This window comes from Quercus suber, unplaced genomic scaffold (genome assembly GCF_002906115.3).
Source record: "Quercus suber isolate HL8 unplaced genomic scaffold, Cork oak 2.0 scaffold_234, whole genome shotgun sequence".
Lineage (NCBI taxonomy): Eukaryota > Viridiplantae > Streptophyta > Magnoliopsida > Fagales > Fagaceae > Quercus > Quercus suber.
The window spans coordinates 954,185-971,440 of NW_027069691.1; the positions used below are offsets into that span (position 1 = coordinate 954,185).

The following is a 17,256-nucleotide window of genomic DNA, read 5'->3' on the forward strand; positions in this document are numbered from 1 at the left end:
TTTAATTATAAGATATGATTCATTTTTGAAAAATGTTTAGCTCTAACATGTGTAGTAATGTTATATTATTCTAACTTACTGTGACAATTTAAGAGATCATATATACATATTTTTAATTACATAATATTTAAATACACTTAAATAATTTTATAATAATTTGTCATGCAAGGGTTTGGTCCCAATGCTTTGTCCTTCATTTTTAACCCCATACCAATGTGAAATCTGTATAATTGTTTTATGTTAATAACATAATAATACCGTTTTCAAAAATAATTTGCTTCATGTAAAGTGATGGAAAAGGTTTTCAAATTTTAATTATAAGATATGATTCATTTTTGAAAAATGTTTAGCTCTAACATGTGTAGTAATGTTATATTATTCTAACTTACTGTGACAATTTAAGAGATCATATATACATATTTTTAATTACATAATATTTAAATACACTTAAATAATTTTATAATAATTTGTCATGCAAGGGTTTGGTCCCAATGCTTTGTCCTTCATTTTTAACCCCATACCAATGTGAAATCTGTATAATTGTTTTATGTTAATAGGTGGTGGGGATTTTCCTCTCTAAGTCCTTAACCATTTTATAATTTTTTTAAGAGAGTTTTAACTTATATCGTCTGCTCTTGATAATAACTTTTTATCATCAAATCAAGACACCAATCAGTTTTTGGTATAGGCAGAAATTGAATTCCAGACCTCTTATTTAACCATAAAATATTTTACCAATTGAGCTAATTGGAACTCATCACTTTATAAAAATATTGTTATATATAGCAGTAATTTTGATTTCCTCCTACCAAAATTTTTTTTTTTAATTTCCATGGGGGCCAAATAAGATGAAGGAGAGGCTGTCATTGAGAGTGAGACAGAGAAATGAGTGTGGATAAAACGTGCATTCCATCCGCCAATCAGAACTCAGAGAAATCACAAACTCCCTACCCGTTACCCAAATCCAAATCCAAATCCCATTCATTCTCAATTAATTTTTTCTCTCATTTAGGCCATTTAGTCCCAGAGCGAGTGCACACTCACCACACGACACCCCAGCACCACTCACTCACTCAGGGTCAATTTTTTTAGTACCCACCAAAACAAATCCAAACCAAACACCTTCTCCTTTTTCCCACAAAAAATATATAACTAAAATCAAACTCAGCTTCCTTTCCTATATTTCAACGAACTAGTTAAAACTATTTTTCTCATTCGTTGAATCTCAACACCACTCCCCCATTATCAAAACCTCAAATAAATCGCTCTGAAAATCTAGGGTTAGGGTTTGGCTGACTTGATGGCAGTCTCGACGAGCTTTGCTGGTGCGAAATTGGAGGCTCTGTTCCTCAAATCTTCGTCTTCCTCATCCTCGTCGAGAGCCTCGCTTTCTTCTCAGGCGCCTCCTCAGATTTCTGGGAAGCCGATTCGGAGCAGGAAAACCCTAATTCGGAGAGGTGCTGTGAGGTGCGAGGTTGCTGCCTCCGATGTTTCGCTTCAGACCGATAAGCTCTCCGCTCTTGAACAGCTCAAAACCTCTGCTGCTGACAGTAATGCCTCCATTTCTCTCCCTCTCTCTCTCTCTCTCTCTAATGTAGCTTATTCTTAGATATTTGAATTTTGTTTGCTTTTTGTTTTGTTTTGTTTTTGTTTATATTTTCTGTTGCTGTGGTGAATGCATTTCTATATTTTATTTTGGATATTTTGAGTGTGAATTTGAGTGAATGTGTTTTCTTTGATTAAGAAATCTGTGATTCTTTTGACAAAGCTCGGAGAATTTAGTGTTCCACTAGTATTATTTGCTTTGGATTATTAGGACTTAATTATCAGTAGCATGCCTATCTTTGCCTATAATTATGAGTTCGTTTCGTTAAGCGATTTGGGAACTTAAAAGCGTGTTTTTAAAACCCAAAATAATGTTTCACAACAGCAACTCGTAATAGCTTTTTTACCAAAAAAAAAAAAAAAACGCTCATTTTAAACCCAAAATGCCATTTTGCAATAGCTTATACAAACACACTCTATGTAGGGAAATTGATGATTTTGTTATATGTTAAGAAACCTAAGGAATATTACGGATACAATTGCTATGACATGCCCAAAATTTTTTCGTGAGAGGCAAATGAGCCGTGACCCAATTCACACTCTTCACAAGTGTGGGTTTCCAATTAAAAGAAAAAAAAAAGTTTTGTGAGAGATTGTGTGGTTTCTTATATTGACATTCGTATGAATTTGGTTATTGGGATTTAAAAAAAAAAAAAAAAAAATTCTATGAACTTTAGCGTCTTTGAAGTATTAAGAAAAGACCTTGGCTAGATTCTTGTACTCTCTCCTCTTTGCTCTTAGTCTAGAATATCCACAATTATTACCTTAATGTACAGACTACAAAGCCTCTAGACAAAACTTAAAGTTTTAAGTAGATTGGCATAATTCGTTTTTTGTGCATTTCTGATGTTTCTTTGTTAGCTGATGGGCATCAGCTATCACAAAAGTAGAAAGAAGACCACTTCTTATATAGTGTTTTGTTCTTTTCAAATGCTCACGCATTTTTGTTGATTGCATGGTGACATTTCGCAATGTAAAGTTGTGTTATTAATTGTTTAAACTATGGGTGTTATTTTCTTGACAGTGTTATGTAAATTCATTGATAATGTAGCCAATTGAATTGGATGTTCGTCTCTATCCTTCTGAGTTCCTGATAACTTTAACAATCTAATATAAGCTATGTTCAAATAATATTTTCAGATTTAAGCTTAAAGCAGGGGGTTTCCTGGATCACTTCCAAAATATGGGATAATATTCACTAAAGATAGATCCCAGTTAATAGATTTGTGATTTTAACCGTTAGATTTCAGGTGTCTCTTTTTTTTTTTTTTTTTATATATGTTAGATTTCAGTTATCAGGATTATTATTAAAACACCCAACTGGGCCAATACCTGAATTAATCACCAGATAAAATTTAATGTAAGATCTCTTTCCAAACAACAAATAGGGATATGGGTGCTTGACTCTTAATGCTCAAATTGTAATATACCAAAGCAACGCTGATCATTTTTTTCATTTAATGGTTTATTGAGAGTTTTGCAATTCTTTTAGTAATTTTTATTATAATGCTTTTCGTACTATATTTTTACTGAAATGTTCAGAGTAATGTGTTTCAGGATATACAAAAGAAAGGAGTAGCATTGTGGTCATTGGGCTTAGTGTTCACACTACCCCTGTTGAAATGCGTGAAAAACTTGCCATTCCAGAAGCAGAATGGCCTCGAGCTATTGTGGAGCTGTGCAGTTTAAATCATATTGAAGAAGCTGCTGTTCTTAGCACCTGCAATAGAATGGAAATATATGTTGTAGCTCTTTCTCAGCATCGTGGTGTTAAAGAAGTGACCGAATGGATGTCAAAGGTGCTCTCTTTCTCTTGATCAATATATGATTTGTTTTTAGGTGCCAGTAAAATTGTTCAGTTTACAGAATTTTGTTTAACTTACTAAAGAAAACAGAATATCCTTGTGCGATAGTGACACATGAAATAGTTTGGTCATGTTAAAAATGGTTCCATGAAACACATGCAGTGCAGATGCTTTCTGAGTGAGATCTGTTAGCCTTTTGCCCTTTTGAACGAGTTATTTTATCCATTTTGTCCCAGCGGATTTTGTTGTCCCATGATTTACATCTTATATGGTGCACTTTTTATTTTTTCTACTCTATTTTCACTAATGCTCTACTCTACTCTTTAACCATGTAGTTTATGCTATTTTCCTCCACCCATACTGAGGGTAAACATATTATTTGCTAAGTCGCATGCTTAGCAGTAATGTATCTGATTATCACATTTTATGAATCTTATTACAGCAATTAATTGTTCTTTGCTTCTTGTTGGCAGACAAGCGGAATCCCTGTTTCAGAACTTTGTGAGCATCGCTTTTTGCTTTACAATAAAGATGCTACACAGCATATTTTTGAAGTATCTGCTGGTCTCGACTCTCTTGTCCTGGGAGAAGGTCAAATTCTTGCACAGGTTAAACAAGTTGTCAAAGTTGGGCAAGGAGTTGTGGGCTTTGGGAGGAACATTAGTGGGCTGTTCAAGCATGCAATCACTGTGGGAAAGCGTGTTAGGACTGAGACTAACATTGCTGCTGGAGCAGTTTCTGTTAGCTCTGCTGCTGTCGAGCTGGCCTTAATGAAGCTGCCTGAATCCTCGAATGCTACTGCTAAAATGTTGGTAATTGGAGCGGGCAAGATGGGGAAACTTGTGATCAAACACTTGGCAGCAAAAGGTTGCACAAAGATGGTTGTTGTAAATAGAACCGAGGAGAGAGTTGCAGCCATCGGTGAAGAGTTGAAGGGTGTTGAGATAATATATAAACCCCTCACAGAAATGCTAACATGTGCTGCTGAATCAGATGTCGTGTTCACCAGCACAGCATCAGAAACCCCACTATTTTTGAAAGAGCATGTTAAGGACCTTCCCCCTGTTAGTCCCGAAGTTGGGGGTGTGAGGCTCTTCGTTGATATCTCTGTACCCCGGAATGTGGGCTCATGTGTCACAGATATTGAAACTGTGCGAGTTTACAATGTTGATGACCTTAAGGAGGTAGTGGCTGCTAATAAAGAGGATCGCCTTCAGAAAGCAATGGAAGCACAAGCAATTATTGCTGAGGAATCAAAACAATTTGAAGCATGGAGGGATTCATTGGAGACTGTTCCTACCATTAAGAAATTGAGGGCTTATGCGGAAAGAATCAGAGTTGCGGAGCTAGAAAAATGCTTGTCAAAGATGGGTGATGATATTTCAAAGAAAACAAAGAGAGCTGTGGAGGATCTTAGCAAGGGTATAGTGAACAGGCTCCTTCATGGTCCAATGCAGCATCTGAGATGTGATGGGAGTGACAGCCGGACCCTGAGTGAGACCCTTGAGAATATGCATGCTCTTAATAGAATGTTCAGCCTCGAGACGGAGATATCTGTGTTAGAACAGAAACTTCGAGCCAAGGTGGAAAACCAGAAGTAAGCTCCTTTGTCGAATTTCATTCATGCCACATCTTTTATTTCCTCAAATTTGAATAAGGGGAAAATTTCCTCACCTTGTCATTGTGAGCGTTGCACTGTTGTGATCTTCAATTGGATAAGGCAAACAGCGTTGGCCCCTGTGGGGGGACTTCTTTCAGTTCATTCATTGGTGTGACACTTTGGCCAAACTCTTGTTTGGTGTTCCTTCATATTTCTCAGCCTAATCTGTAGAGGCCACTCGGCTATGTAGGATACAAATTGAGGAACAATAAGGCGGTTAGTCTATGTATCAATTGATTTTCCCTAGAGTTTATTGGTCTGTATCTGGGATATGATTAATCCCTGTAATTAATATACTGATTATTTCAATATGTAGATGAACTTGTATTTAATGTCCTTGATGGGTTTCCGTGCTGAATGTGATTACTTTTGTCATATGTATTATTATATACATCCAGCTTTTGACAATATAGATCCTGTGATAACTTGGCTGGATATGAGTTTTCCTGTAGTGTGGAAGTTGTGGTGCTTCGATTCTATACATGCCGTTAAGCTGTAACTCAAATGGTACCTAAACGGTTCATCCACTTCTAAAAATAAAGTGTAGGGTCAGATCATAGGTTCATCATCTCACCCTACATTCATTTTTTTTAAAAGGGATCATTTCTATTCCTTCCTCTCTTCACTTTTTGGACACTAATTTGTCAAAAATCCGATCTCTATAAACGTGAATGTTGCAGAGAGGCAAATCAACTACATCACCTTGACTTCTTTAACTTGTTAAATATGTTAGAATAAAAGGTGATTGGATTCACAAGCACGTGATATGACAGGGTTAGGCTTCATAGTGATACATATATATATATATATATATATATAAAAGGCCATTTCTAAAAAGTATCAATTAGAAAAAGTCTGCAAGAGTATATACTAAGAAGTCTAAAATTTGCTGAACTTATTAACGTAAGTTTATAATCAAGTTGAGGCATTAAAGTGGTTGAATATATATTGGGATTGGCTAAGTAGGATGTTATTAGTATGTTGATTTGTCCACCACAGAATCAATATTCAGCGTGCGCCTCGCGGTTGGGTTAAAGGGCACCCTCACCCACAATAGATGGGTAACCCACTTCTCAAAATGAAGTCTAAAATTCAATTTAATCCCTAAATTTTACTTCACTAGTCATATTAGTCTTGCACTTTGTCAAAATGAGCCTAAGGTCATTGTGTTCAAATATGCTAGCAAAGGAATTCATTATATTTAAAAAAAAATAAAACTCAACAAACAACTAGATCTATTAAATGGCGCATCTTATGAATAATTTTAGTTAAGCGGTGCTGTCTAATTAACATATTTGAACAGAAGAACCAAATTGACTCATTTTTACTAAAGGGAAATACTTATTTGATAGAAATTAAACCTGAAGGACTTATTTGCTAAGCCAAATTAAGAACTCATTCTAATTAATGCGGGACTCAAGGAAAACCAGAGACTTTATGAATTTAGTCCATACCCATGGCCATGACAAGACAACAAAAGGAATGGCGCTTTCGAACAAAGGCAAAGCCCACCTTTTTCGGCTCCATTTTCGCATGGGGACGGGTCCCAATTTCGTGAAAAATGGTCAATGTTGAAGGCAAAACCCAACGTTCCGCACCATCTTCGCAATGTACGGGACCCCTCGTACTAGCTGGGCCTGAAGTCTCTAACTAGAACCATTGAAATCAGGTAGGCCCAAAATGTGTACATGGATTGAAACGAGACATTACGAGTGACTCTCTCTCCACGTGGAATCTCTGGTTTTTAGGCCTATTCTATACATGGATTGAGACGAGACATTACAATTTACAAAAGACATTCAATTGTCATTTGCTAAGAGAAATTATTAAATATATCCAGAGTATGTTATCGTAGTGCTTTTTTTTTCTCATATTTAGAGTGAATTAATATAAGAGGATGGGATACCATCACCATGCTCCTCCGACAAAAATTTCTTAATAATTTTCCTTTTCCAATGATGGCTCCTTTACAACCGTGAAATATTTTGTCCCTGCATCTTACAAGAACAAACAAAACTATATGTGCGAAGCCACAAAAATAAATAGTAAAATTTGAGAGTTGAGACGTCCCTTCTGTTCTGTTGGGTTGTTTGTAGGAGTGAGGACAGAACTCCTTCTACTCTCCACACTGTAATCGACCATGCTCTATATTTTAGTTTGTACTATCTCTTAGTTTTGAAAGTGTCCTGTAAGTCAAATTTCCATGGTAGAACAAATATCAATCCCCATAAAATGGTCCAGCTAGCTCTCCCAGTGAATCCAAAACGTTGAGCAAATGATCTTGCAATTAGAATATTAGGGCACACTTTTCACTATGTTATAGAATCTAGTTTATCTTCATTCGAATGCGAATAGTATTAATCGAAACTGTAGCACAATTTTTTTCCCTTTTGTTTTTACATGTGATATAATACTTAGCCACTCAATCATTTACATGTGATTTACTTCATAAATTATCTAGACAATAATACAATGCTTTTTATTTTTAATGGTATGTAATTGTTTTTTCGCACTCGTTGATATATTCTGACACATAATGTTCATGTTCAAAATTTCATACATGATATATATATATATATACATATATTTTTTTTTTAATTATTGTTATCAGTATTAGTTCATTTCCTGATTAGCAAAAAAAAAAAAAAAACAAATTTTCTCACTTCATTCAAGCAGTCAGATTGTTCACAAATGTACGTACGTGTAACTGGTTGTCCCGTCCCCACATGTAGAGAAAACTCTTAAGCGTGCTTTATTATTGTGTACTATAAGACCACAAAACTGGTCCCGGCTTCATCATAAGAGTCTTTATCTACATTTGTGCCAGTATGTTTGATCTCTTGTCACCATATTGGACCACACAGATCACTCACTGAGTCACTGTTTACATTTCAGCTCACAGAGAGAGAGACAGAGAGAGAGAGTTTTAACAGTACAAAAGAAAATGCTAAAAGAAATTGGCTGATTGGATGCTGGGCCAACCGGGCAAGTGCCAAGGAAAGCATGGGCATCATCAGATCATATAGATGCCGAAAGACTGGATTGGACGTTCGGTATTACTGGGATCCACTGTGACCAAAAGCTAGAGATGCTTTTATATGGGTACTTGAAATTTTCATCACTGAGATTCCAGTGACATTGTGACACTCTCCTATAGATTAGGCCCAGTAAACAGTAAACACAACGGGTTTTTACTCTTCATGCTACACGTGATTTTGTTTGTGAGAACCATAAATGTGTAACTAAATGAATGCATATATTACTGAATAGGCAGCAAAATTGGCACTATTTTGAAGTTATTTTATAATTTAGCTTCCTCTTTTTGCTTTTTTTCTTTTTTACTCTCAAAATCTTGTTTCAGAAACACAATTGCAATACTTAAAAAACATAATTTATGTGAAATCATATTTTGAAAACACAATTTTAACACTTAATTTTTTTTTTTAAAGTCTAGATTCCAAATAATTTTAAAGTTTGCCAATTTAAATAATATTATTGTGTAAATTTCGACTTGAATAAACTGATTTAATATTCAGACAAGCAAAAAAAAAAAAATCATGCAAGCTTCAATAAAAGTATACTCATTCGGTAGGCCAAAGTGTCAAAAAGAAAAACCCAATGTGATAGAACAAGAACTAAGAAGAAAATAGAAAGCAATAAAATATTTTTAGCTAAATAAAATTAAGATCCATGAAGATGGAGTGTTTAGTAATTGGGAAAAGGATGCTTGCTTTCCCTGGATACGATCTTGAATTGATACTAGAATTGATTAGAGGGTGGTCCCTAATTGTGCATGATACCTACATTGCAAAATTTTGGTGCTTACTAATAAATATAGGCTAGGCTGGTAACTCAGGTGCTAAAACCAATTTAATTAAGGACAACTCATAGGTTTGACCACAGCACGAGAATAACTTAATTAAGCATACCAGATATGATAAAAAACATGTAGTATCTGATAAGTGCATAAGTAAATATAATAGTACAGTTTAAATATTTGTAGTCCAGACAATTTGGAGTTAGGACACAATGAATTAATTGATAAAAAAGAAATAATGCTACAGAAAAGCCCGCCCCAGTAGAGGAACAAGAAGAAGAAGGCAACCAACACCAAATCGCATGATGATTAAAAATAATAATAGAAGAAAGCAATCATAGTCTGTTTGACATAGTTTTTTTTTTTTTTTTTTTTTTTAGTCTTTTATTTTAAGTACTTCTGTAAAAATTTTAAAACCTCATTTTAGTTCGAAGTGTAACAATATTTTAATCAATTTTCAATAACAAGTTTAAATAAATTAGTGTCAAACTCACTAGCAAGGAAGTGCAGAAAAATATGTACTTAAATATGTACAAAAAAAAAAAATGAAATAGTAAGGCTGAATAACGTTTCACTAAAATTTATAAATTAATTTACTCTTAAGACCAAGTCAAAAGCAATATAATCTTTTGGGTAAATTTACTTTGATAATTCAATGCGACTAAGTAAAATCTATAGGTTATTGAATGTAATATCAATTATTTAGTTTTTTTTTTTTTTTTAATACTTGATATAGGAAAAAATAAATCTTTAAGGTGTAAGGGACTAGTACAAAGTTAGAGAATAATCAAGAATACGAGCTTTCAAATTTTCTTAATACGCAAGTTTGAGTCTAATACTAATGCTTTGAACATCCCATTTACTTTTCTTATTTTAAAAACAGATTTTTTTTTTTTTAAATTACACAATTTAAACTGGCGGCTCTACATGTTACTCAGGGCGGTCCTATGAATTATTATTATTTTTTTTTTGGTTAATACCTTAAAATTTTTTAATTTTAAATTAATATGGGTTATTGACCACCCTAGAAAAAAATCTTGACCACCCTAAAAAAAACTTAAACATGCTAAATAAAAGTTTGAGTCCATTAAAAATAAAATTTGATCTCTCCAAAATTTTGGTCTGTTGAAGGTTGAACCAAAGAATTTCAAAAAATGCAATTTTTACAAAATTTTTACAACAGTTTTACAAATAAATCTTAAGTAGTAAGTTGTTAGTAACTATTATTGGTGGACAAAAAAGTGATTTCTATGGTAAATTCAAATTAGAAATAGTAAAAACTGCTTATCTAGGATTTGTTGTAAAAGTGTCGTGAAAATATTGCAAACATAACACTTCTCAAAAATTGCCCAAACAAATACAATTTAGCCTAAAAGCCCAAATCAAATGTTTAATTGTGATTTTTAAATTGTGTTCTCAAAAGACACACACTTTCAAATGGCTAGTCTGTTAGGTTCTAAAGGTTTAGGAATTTATGTATTTAGAACTCTAATTTGTAATATTGGCAAACCATGATCAAAACAATATGTTTAGTCTTGTTTAACCTTGCTCAAAGTTGATTAATTATTGTAAAGTTGGAATCGAGAGACTGTAAATGCATTGGCGCATTTCGGTCTGGCTCGATTGATCGAAGAATAGATTCGATGGATTGAAAGTCGACCAGATTGCGTTTTCTGCAGTTTTTCCAACTCAGCCCAAACTCATTAAACGTTTAGGGTTTTATGTTTTTGCCCTAAGTATATAAGGCAAAACCCTAGCCACGTTTTTAGAGTTGCTCCAGTTGTATTGTTACTCATACATTACTGTTTTGTGTAAATCTCTTGTGAGATCTAGAGGAGCTTTCCTTTACACAAAACTTAGGGTTTTCAAGATAGAGATTACTTCAACATCTTGATGATCAACTCGGTTGCTACCATAGAAACTTAAAGAATATCAAGCGTGGGTGCTTGTAGCTGATTGAAGAATTCTAGAAAGAAGGAGTCCATGGATTTGGAGCTTGCACGGGGTCGTGTCAGTAAGTTCTACTGGTAGGTAGCATTAGGAAGTCGAGCAGGGAGCTTGTAAGTCCTTTTGTATGAACTTCGATTCTTTCATAGTGAATTCTGTTTTGCCTTGAGGATCGGTGGGTAAAATCCTCCCTAGGTTTTTTACAGGTTTGGTTTTCCTGAGTGATCATATCTTGTGTTATTTATTATTCCGCTGCTTTATATTTTTGATATGATTGTTTGATTGTTTTAACCTAGAATTGCTTAATTTGACTAAGTAACAACTTAGCTAATTAACTAAGCTACTCAATCTGGTTGTGTGTTAAGGGGTCTAAAACCGTTCATAGTCTATTAGTGTTTATTTTAGTCTTTAGCTGAATTTGTTGAGTTTATGTGATATATTTTGTACATACGCACATGAAAAAATTAAGTAATGCATGAATACTTTATTGAATTTGATTAATATAACAGTTGAATGCCTAAATTGAATATATTAAATGAACTTATAGTTTACCCTTTATTATTTTGCACCATGAATAAATTTTTTATAAAGAAATCACTTGTATGGCAAGATTAATATTCTAAGCAAAACTGTGTTGACTTCAATAATTTTCTTTCAGATCATAGGCTATGAGAAAATATCTCATTTTTTCATCCTAATGATCAGGTTGAAATAAGAAAAGCATATTTACAAAGAGGTTTTTGTCAACTTCTTGGCCATGATTTCCCTAAAAAAGAAATTAATGGAGCATTGTGTTAATTTAATACTAATTAGTTTAAAGAATACAAAAATTGGTTGGAATAGATCATAAAAAAAATGATGTAATTTGTTTATATTTTTACTTATTAGGCAAGATGTTCGTAATTAGATGGAATATCAATAGTTTAATGATTGTTTGGTTGTATACATTAAAAATAATGCAGCTGATAGAATTTGGTTGTATACATTAAAAATGATGCAGCTGATAGAATTGATAACTAAACTATCATACATCAATTTCAAAATATGAAAAAGTGTAAAATAAAATTTTAAAATTTTATGTATTTACACTTTTTTGTGATATTGATATATTAAAATTTTGTTTTATTTAATTTGAGTTTTTTAATGACCATCTGGAGAAAAATTATTGGAGCCGCTACTAACAATTCACAACAACTATTTCCATAACTTACAAAAATAGCTAATAGAAAGTGTTGGACAATCATTTTCATGTACTGATCATTTACAAAAATTGACGATTGTGAGTATTAAAAAGTCATTTTTATACCGCTTTTATTTTTTCACCGCATGAATTAAATGAGAGTAGAAGTAGTGGCGAAAATTGTGATTCATTACTCTCACCAAGAAAAAAACCTAGATGCCCTCTAAATGATGACTCAAAATAGGGTCCACTTTATGTTCCATGAGAGTGCCAATTCAATTAGGAGGAAGAAAAGATGGGTAAAGGGGACACAACATTTTTGTGTGGCAAGGGTCTGCTCTAATAAGGTTCTTCGAAGTTCTCAAATTCTAAGAAAAGTTGTCACGTTAAAGAGATTAAATAGAATAACGCAAAAAAAGGAAATGATTTGGTCATCATTCAACTCATACCTACTCCATCATTCTGTTCTACACTTTTTCCAAATTTTAGTAAACAAATCCTAACTCGCCACGCTACTCCCTGCTATACTCCAAACCACGTACACCACGCACCTACCAAACTACAAGTACTTAATAACTGAATCAAATTTTAACTCATCACACACAAAATAATGTGAAAGAAAAGATACGATCGAACAGAGTCATTTTTTTTTTTTCAATTTTCATTCAAGCACAACAACAACAACTCCATTACATTACAATTAGAGTTACACTAGCTAGCATTTTACACCTTTTTTTTTTTTTTTTTTTTAACCTTTTGATGTTCATCATAAAACTCCCTACAAAAGTACCTAACGGATAGTTCTCAAATTCTAAGAAAAGTTGTCACGTTAAAGAGATTAAATAGAATAACACAAAAAAAGGAAATGATTTGGTCATCATTCAACTCATACCTACTCCATCATTCTGTTCTACACTTTTTCCAAATTTTAGTAAACAAATCCTAACTCGCCACGCTACTCCCTGCTATACTCCAAACCACGTACACCACGCACCTATCAAACTACAAGTACTTGATAACTGAATCAAATTTTAACTCATCACACACAAAATAATGTGAAAGAAAAGATACGATCGAACAGAGTCATTTTTTTTTTTTTTTTCAATTTTCATTCAAGCACAACAACAACAACAACTCCATTACATTACAATTAGAGTTACACTAGCTAGCATTTTACACCTTTTTTTTTTTTTTTAAACCTTTTGATGTTCATCATAAAACTCCCTACAAAAGTACCAAACGGAGTCTCTCAAAAAAAGAGAGATCATGTGGGATTAATATTAAAAAAGCACAAGACAAAAAGACAAGCTTTAAAACAAGCCGCCCAATCTGATCCAAAATCCAATCAATTTCTAACTCTGATCTCACCAGAAAGGGCCGCGCCGTCTGCTACTATCTTGTCCCTATTTTTCATTTCATATCATCCATCCCCCCAAAAACCAATGCAACCCTATTTTCTCTCTTTTTTTTTTTTTTTCCTTCTTTTTTTTTTCCTACTACACATTGCTTTTTTATGGAGTATTTATTTATTTCCCAAAAGTCAGAATTATTAAAATCTAGCATTTTCAAAGCCGTGCAAATCACTGACTCGATTCATCGACTTCTTCATAATAGCTACCTTAGCCAACTTCTCTGCCGCTCTCCAAGCCGACGTCGGCGTAAGCGGCTCACCATTCTCATCAACCAATCCTCCACCACTACCACCACCCATCACATCCCTCTCGTGCCCTCTCCTCCGTTGGATCATCATCACTTGCTGTTGCTGCTGCTCCAGCTGATTCTGTCTCCTCCAATGCAAATCCGCCAGCTCAGCTTCCAATCCCCGAACGTATTCCTCAGCTGAACTCGAACTCGAACTCGAACTCGACTGCACTAACAAAGCTCGAGCCGAAGCGAGCAAGTGGTGAGCACTAGACAGCTCGTTGTGCTCGATTAACCGCCTCGATTCGGCAATGGCTCGAGTGGTCACGAACAAGTTCCTCAACCGTTCGATCTTAGGAACCGCGGATCGAACGGTGTGGGGACGAGGTACTAGGAGAGCTTGTTCTTTCCCATACACTACTTCTTGAGTAGCAGGATCCTTGTAAAGGCATCGAACAGACATCACGTGGTGGGACCCAAATGCCGACGTGGGAACCTTAACCTCCACGAGCAATTCCCTCTCTTCCTCGGCGTACAAGTCACCGAGCCGCACCGAGCCAGAGCCGTGCACTGTGGGCCGTCCGTTGCATGAATAAATAGCCGAAATCTCAGCCGTTGATGGGGGAAACCCAAGCTGAACCCTCAAATCCTGAGCCACCACACTCAGCAAGCCACCGACGCATTTGGCAAACGCATCCTCAGCTGGCTCGTGGCTGTAGCCACCGTTTTCACCAAACCCAAAAGAATGAACAGGGATCTCAATGTGGGAGAAACGAGTAGCTGACACGTGGCTCGAACCCTGCCGTTGATTACCTTTGCTTGAATTGGCTCGCTCGTCTTGACCGTCCGATAAGAGCATTATACTCGCGACTGGGTTTCTCTCCCTCCTATCTTCCAACACCTTTGTAGCTTTTCTCAAGGCATCGCCTACACTAGTGCCTTGACCACACACGAGCCGGTCAACGATGCGCCGAGCCGCGCGCTGACCTTGGACTGTCATTCTTTTGAGAGCCAATAATCTTTTGGGAACGGCAGAGAATGCCACAATAGAGAGCCGATCGGCTGGGCCGAGTGAGGAAATGACTAAACGCATAGCGCGCTTAAGCATGTACAGCTTGGCACCAGTCATGCTTCCACTCACATCAAGCACCGTCACCAAATCAATCGGAGCACGGTGTGTGGGGTCTAAGAGCGCGGAAGCCGCCGTGTTACGAGCCGGAGGTGGCGGAGCTTTAATCCTCAGGGCCACCACGTAGGTCTCGTGGGCCTTACATGTTGATACTACTGCTGATTCGGGTAATAATCTAACCCGAACCATGTTCTTCGAAGAATCTCTGGGATCATCTGAGTATTTGATTGAAGAAGAAGAAGAGTTTGGATTGACGAAGAAGCCTTGAAACTCTTCAACGTCGTCGTTTTCTTCGTCTTCTTCAACATTCTCGTCTGCCTCTGGGATTGGAATAATCCTCGAACCAGCTGTGGGAGAAAGAAGAGGCTCATCGTCATTGTAGGATCTCAAATCGGACGGCTTTGGTTGCTGTTGGTGTTGCTGTATCTCTTGCTTCGGTTTGAGGAATCTAGGAGATGATTCTATGATTGCTTTGTCGTCAATCTTGGGTTTGATGATGTCAACGTTGTTAGTGTGCTTGTAGTCACTGTCCACGGCGGCGACGACGTCGTTTTGGTCTGGAAATTGCGAGCCGAGATTCTTGTGAATAGCGAGCAAAGGTACGTCTTTCCAGTTAGCGTTGCAAACTGGGCAAACCAGTTTGCCTTGTTTGCGTACGTGTGCTGCTATGCACGGAAAATGAAATGCGTGACCACATTCCGCTGTGTAAATCGCCGTGCCCTGACCTGTCTTCACGCTATTCAAACAAATTCCACAGCTACTCTGTAATACAATTCTTAATGATTTAGATTTGCTATTGATTGGAAAGAAAGTTATAGCTCAAATTGATTATATCTTTTGTTATTTTCAACAGAAACGTTCAGAATTCAAATCTCTCGTGTACAATTATTTGATTGAAGAAAACATAAAAAATAAGGTACTTACTCTGAATTTGAAACTGTTCTTGAAGAGGGACAACTTGAGAGGAGAACGAGGAGAAGTTTGGTTTGAGGCAAGTAGTGTTCTTGGGCTCTTGGAGGTCTTGGGAGTGCTGGTATTGCATTGAAGTCTCGGACTTTCATTGACAATTTGTGCTTGAGCTGCCTCTGATGTGGTGCGGCAACGAAGGCTTGGGCTTGACACTGGCTGAGACTGTAAACGAGGTGTGGAAGGGTTGCTACTACCAGAGAAAAATCCCAACCTGGTACAGCTTCTTGGGCTTGGACTGGAACTAGGGCTTCTCTGTTGCTTGTCAGAGATTGAAGAAGAACCTGAGTCTCGAGGGATTGTAGTGCAAAAGGCTCTCCTCCAACCGGTACCCATTTCTCAGAGACTAAAAAAATGATCAGAAATCTAGAAGATACTACTTTTTTGTGTTTCTTTTACTCTTTTCTCTCTATCTTATTAAGTATATCTCTCCACCTTTGTTTATCTTTTCCAGAGACGAAGTTGTGAGTGAAAAAGAAGTTTTGTTTTGATCGATCTGATGCTGGCACGGAAGACAAAAAGGCAGGATCCTATTTTGCGAGAAGATCATAGGGATTAAATGAAACCAAAACTATGTGACCAAAAAAAACCAAAAAAAAGCAGTGGGATTTTAAGACACAGAGAGAGAGAGAGAGAGAGAGAGAAACCCAGAACCAAAAACCAGACCTTTCACTCTCTTTTTCTTTGTACACACTGTTTCTTTTATCCTTTGGTTCTCACTCTTCTATAGTTAGCCCCTAAAAAAGATCTGTGCAACAAAAAAGGCTTGAGAAATTGAGATCTTATCTACCATCTATATTTCTTTCTGTGAGATACGGAGGAAATGCTTTTTCTCTTGCATTCAATATTTATATTCATTGGAAAATGTAAATTAGGAATTTACAGTGCAACCGGCACGTGTCCGTTGTTTTTTGGGTAACCAGTCAACGTTTTTACCTTCTTTAGAGAATCAGATTACAGCCACCGACCTGTAACCTGGTGACTGTGCCTTATATGATCCATGCTCTCAATGAATTTCTTCAAAAATTTCTTCCCCACGCGCGTGAATGTAACTCTATCTAAATTCTTCTAGTCAACACAGCGTGGCTTCCACTCTCCATTGACTGCGAGTAAAATTAGAATTACTCTGCGGATGGTTCAGTCTAGAGTGGGGAGAGATATATATACTGTACACTATAAAGTACTTGGATTCATTTATTGAGGCATCATTAGCCGTTGATTAGGTGGGTACTGTGTGGTGATGATGATGATAATCCCAAACACATGCAAATTCACGTGAACTTTGTTGTACAAAAAGTGGGGGCCAATACATTGAAGCACAAGTTGTACGGTGTGCACAGGTTAACCGAGCACCCAAAAATTTTCATGCACTAAGCAAAATTGAGCAGGGTAGGAACCTAGGATTGCAGGCATGCTAGTGTGTTAAATTTTTGCAGTAAAAACATTGGGTGTCAGAATCCAGCTTTGCATATCTTCGAGTGTTAATTACCGTATCAGCGTGGAAAA

At 36.1% G+C, this 17,256-nt stretch overlaps 2 protein-coding genes across 2 annotated transcripts; one reads left to right on the forward strand and one right to left on the reverse strand.

The window, feature by feature from the left end:
• The first annotated feature begins 1,013 nt into the window (after window positions 1–1,013).
• Window positions 1,014–5,406, forward strand: LOC111997598 (glutamyl-tRNA reductase 1, chloroplastic). The gene is made up of 3 exons (XM_024029708.2): window positions 1,014–1,550; window positions 3,163–3,404; window positions 3,884–5,406. The coding sequence occupies exons 1-3, from the start codon at window positions 1,301–1,303 to the stop codon at window positions 5,009–5,011; spliced, it is 1,620 nt and encodes a 539-aa protein (XP_023885476.2). The 5' UTR covers window positions 1,014–1,300; the 3' UTR covers window positions 5,012–5,406.
• Window positions 5,407–13,247: 7,841 nt separating this feature from the next.
• On the reverse strand, window positions 13,248–16,558 carry LOC111997605 (E3 ubiquitin-protein ligase WAV3). The gene is made up of 2 exons (XM_024029715.2): window positions 15,709–16,558; window positions 13,248–15,546 (listed from the first exon to the last, which is right to left on the reverse strand). Exons 1-2 carry the CDS (start codon window positions 16,084–16,086, stop codon window positions 13,564–13,566), a joined length of 2,361 nt encoding a protein of 786 aa, XP_023885483.1. The 5' UTR covers window positions 16,087–16,558; the 3' UTR covers window positions 13,248–13,563.
• Window positions 16,559–17,256: the final 698 nt, after the last annotated feature.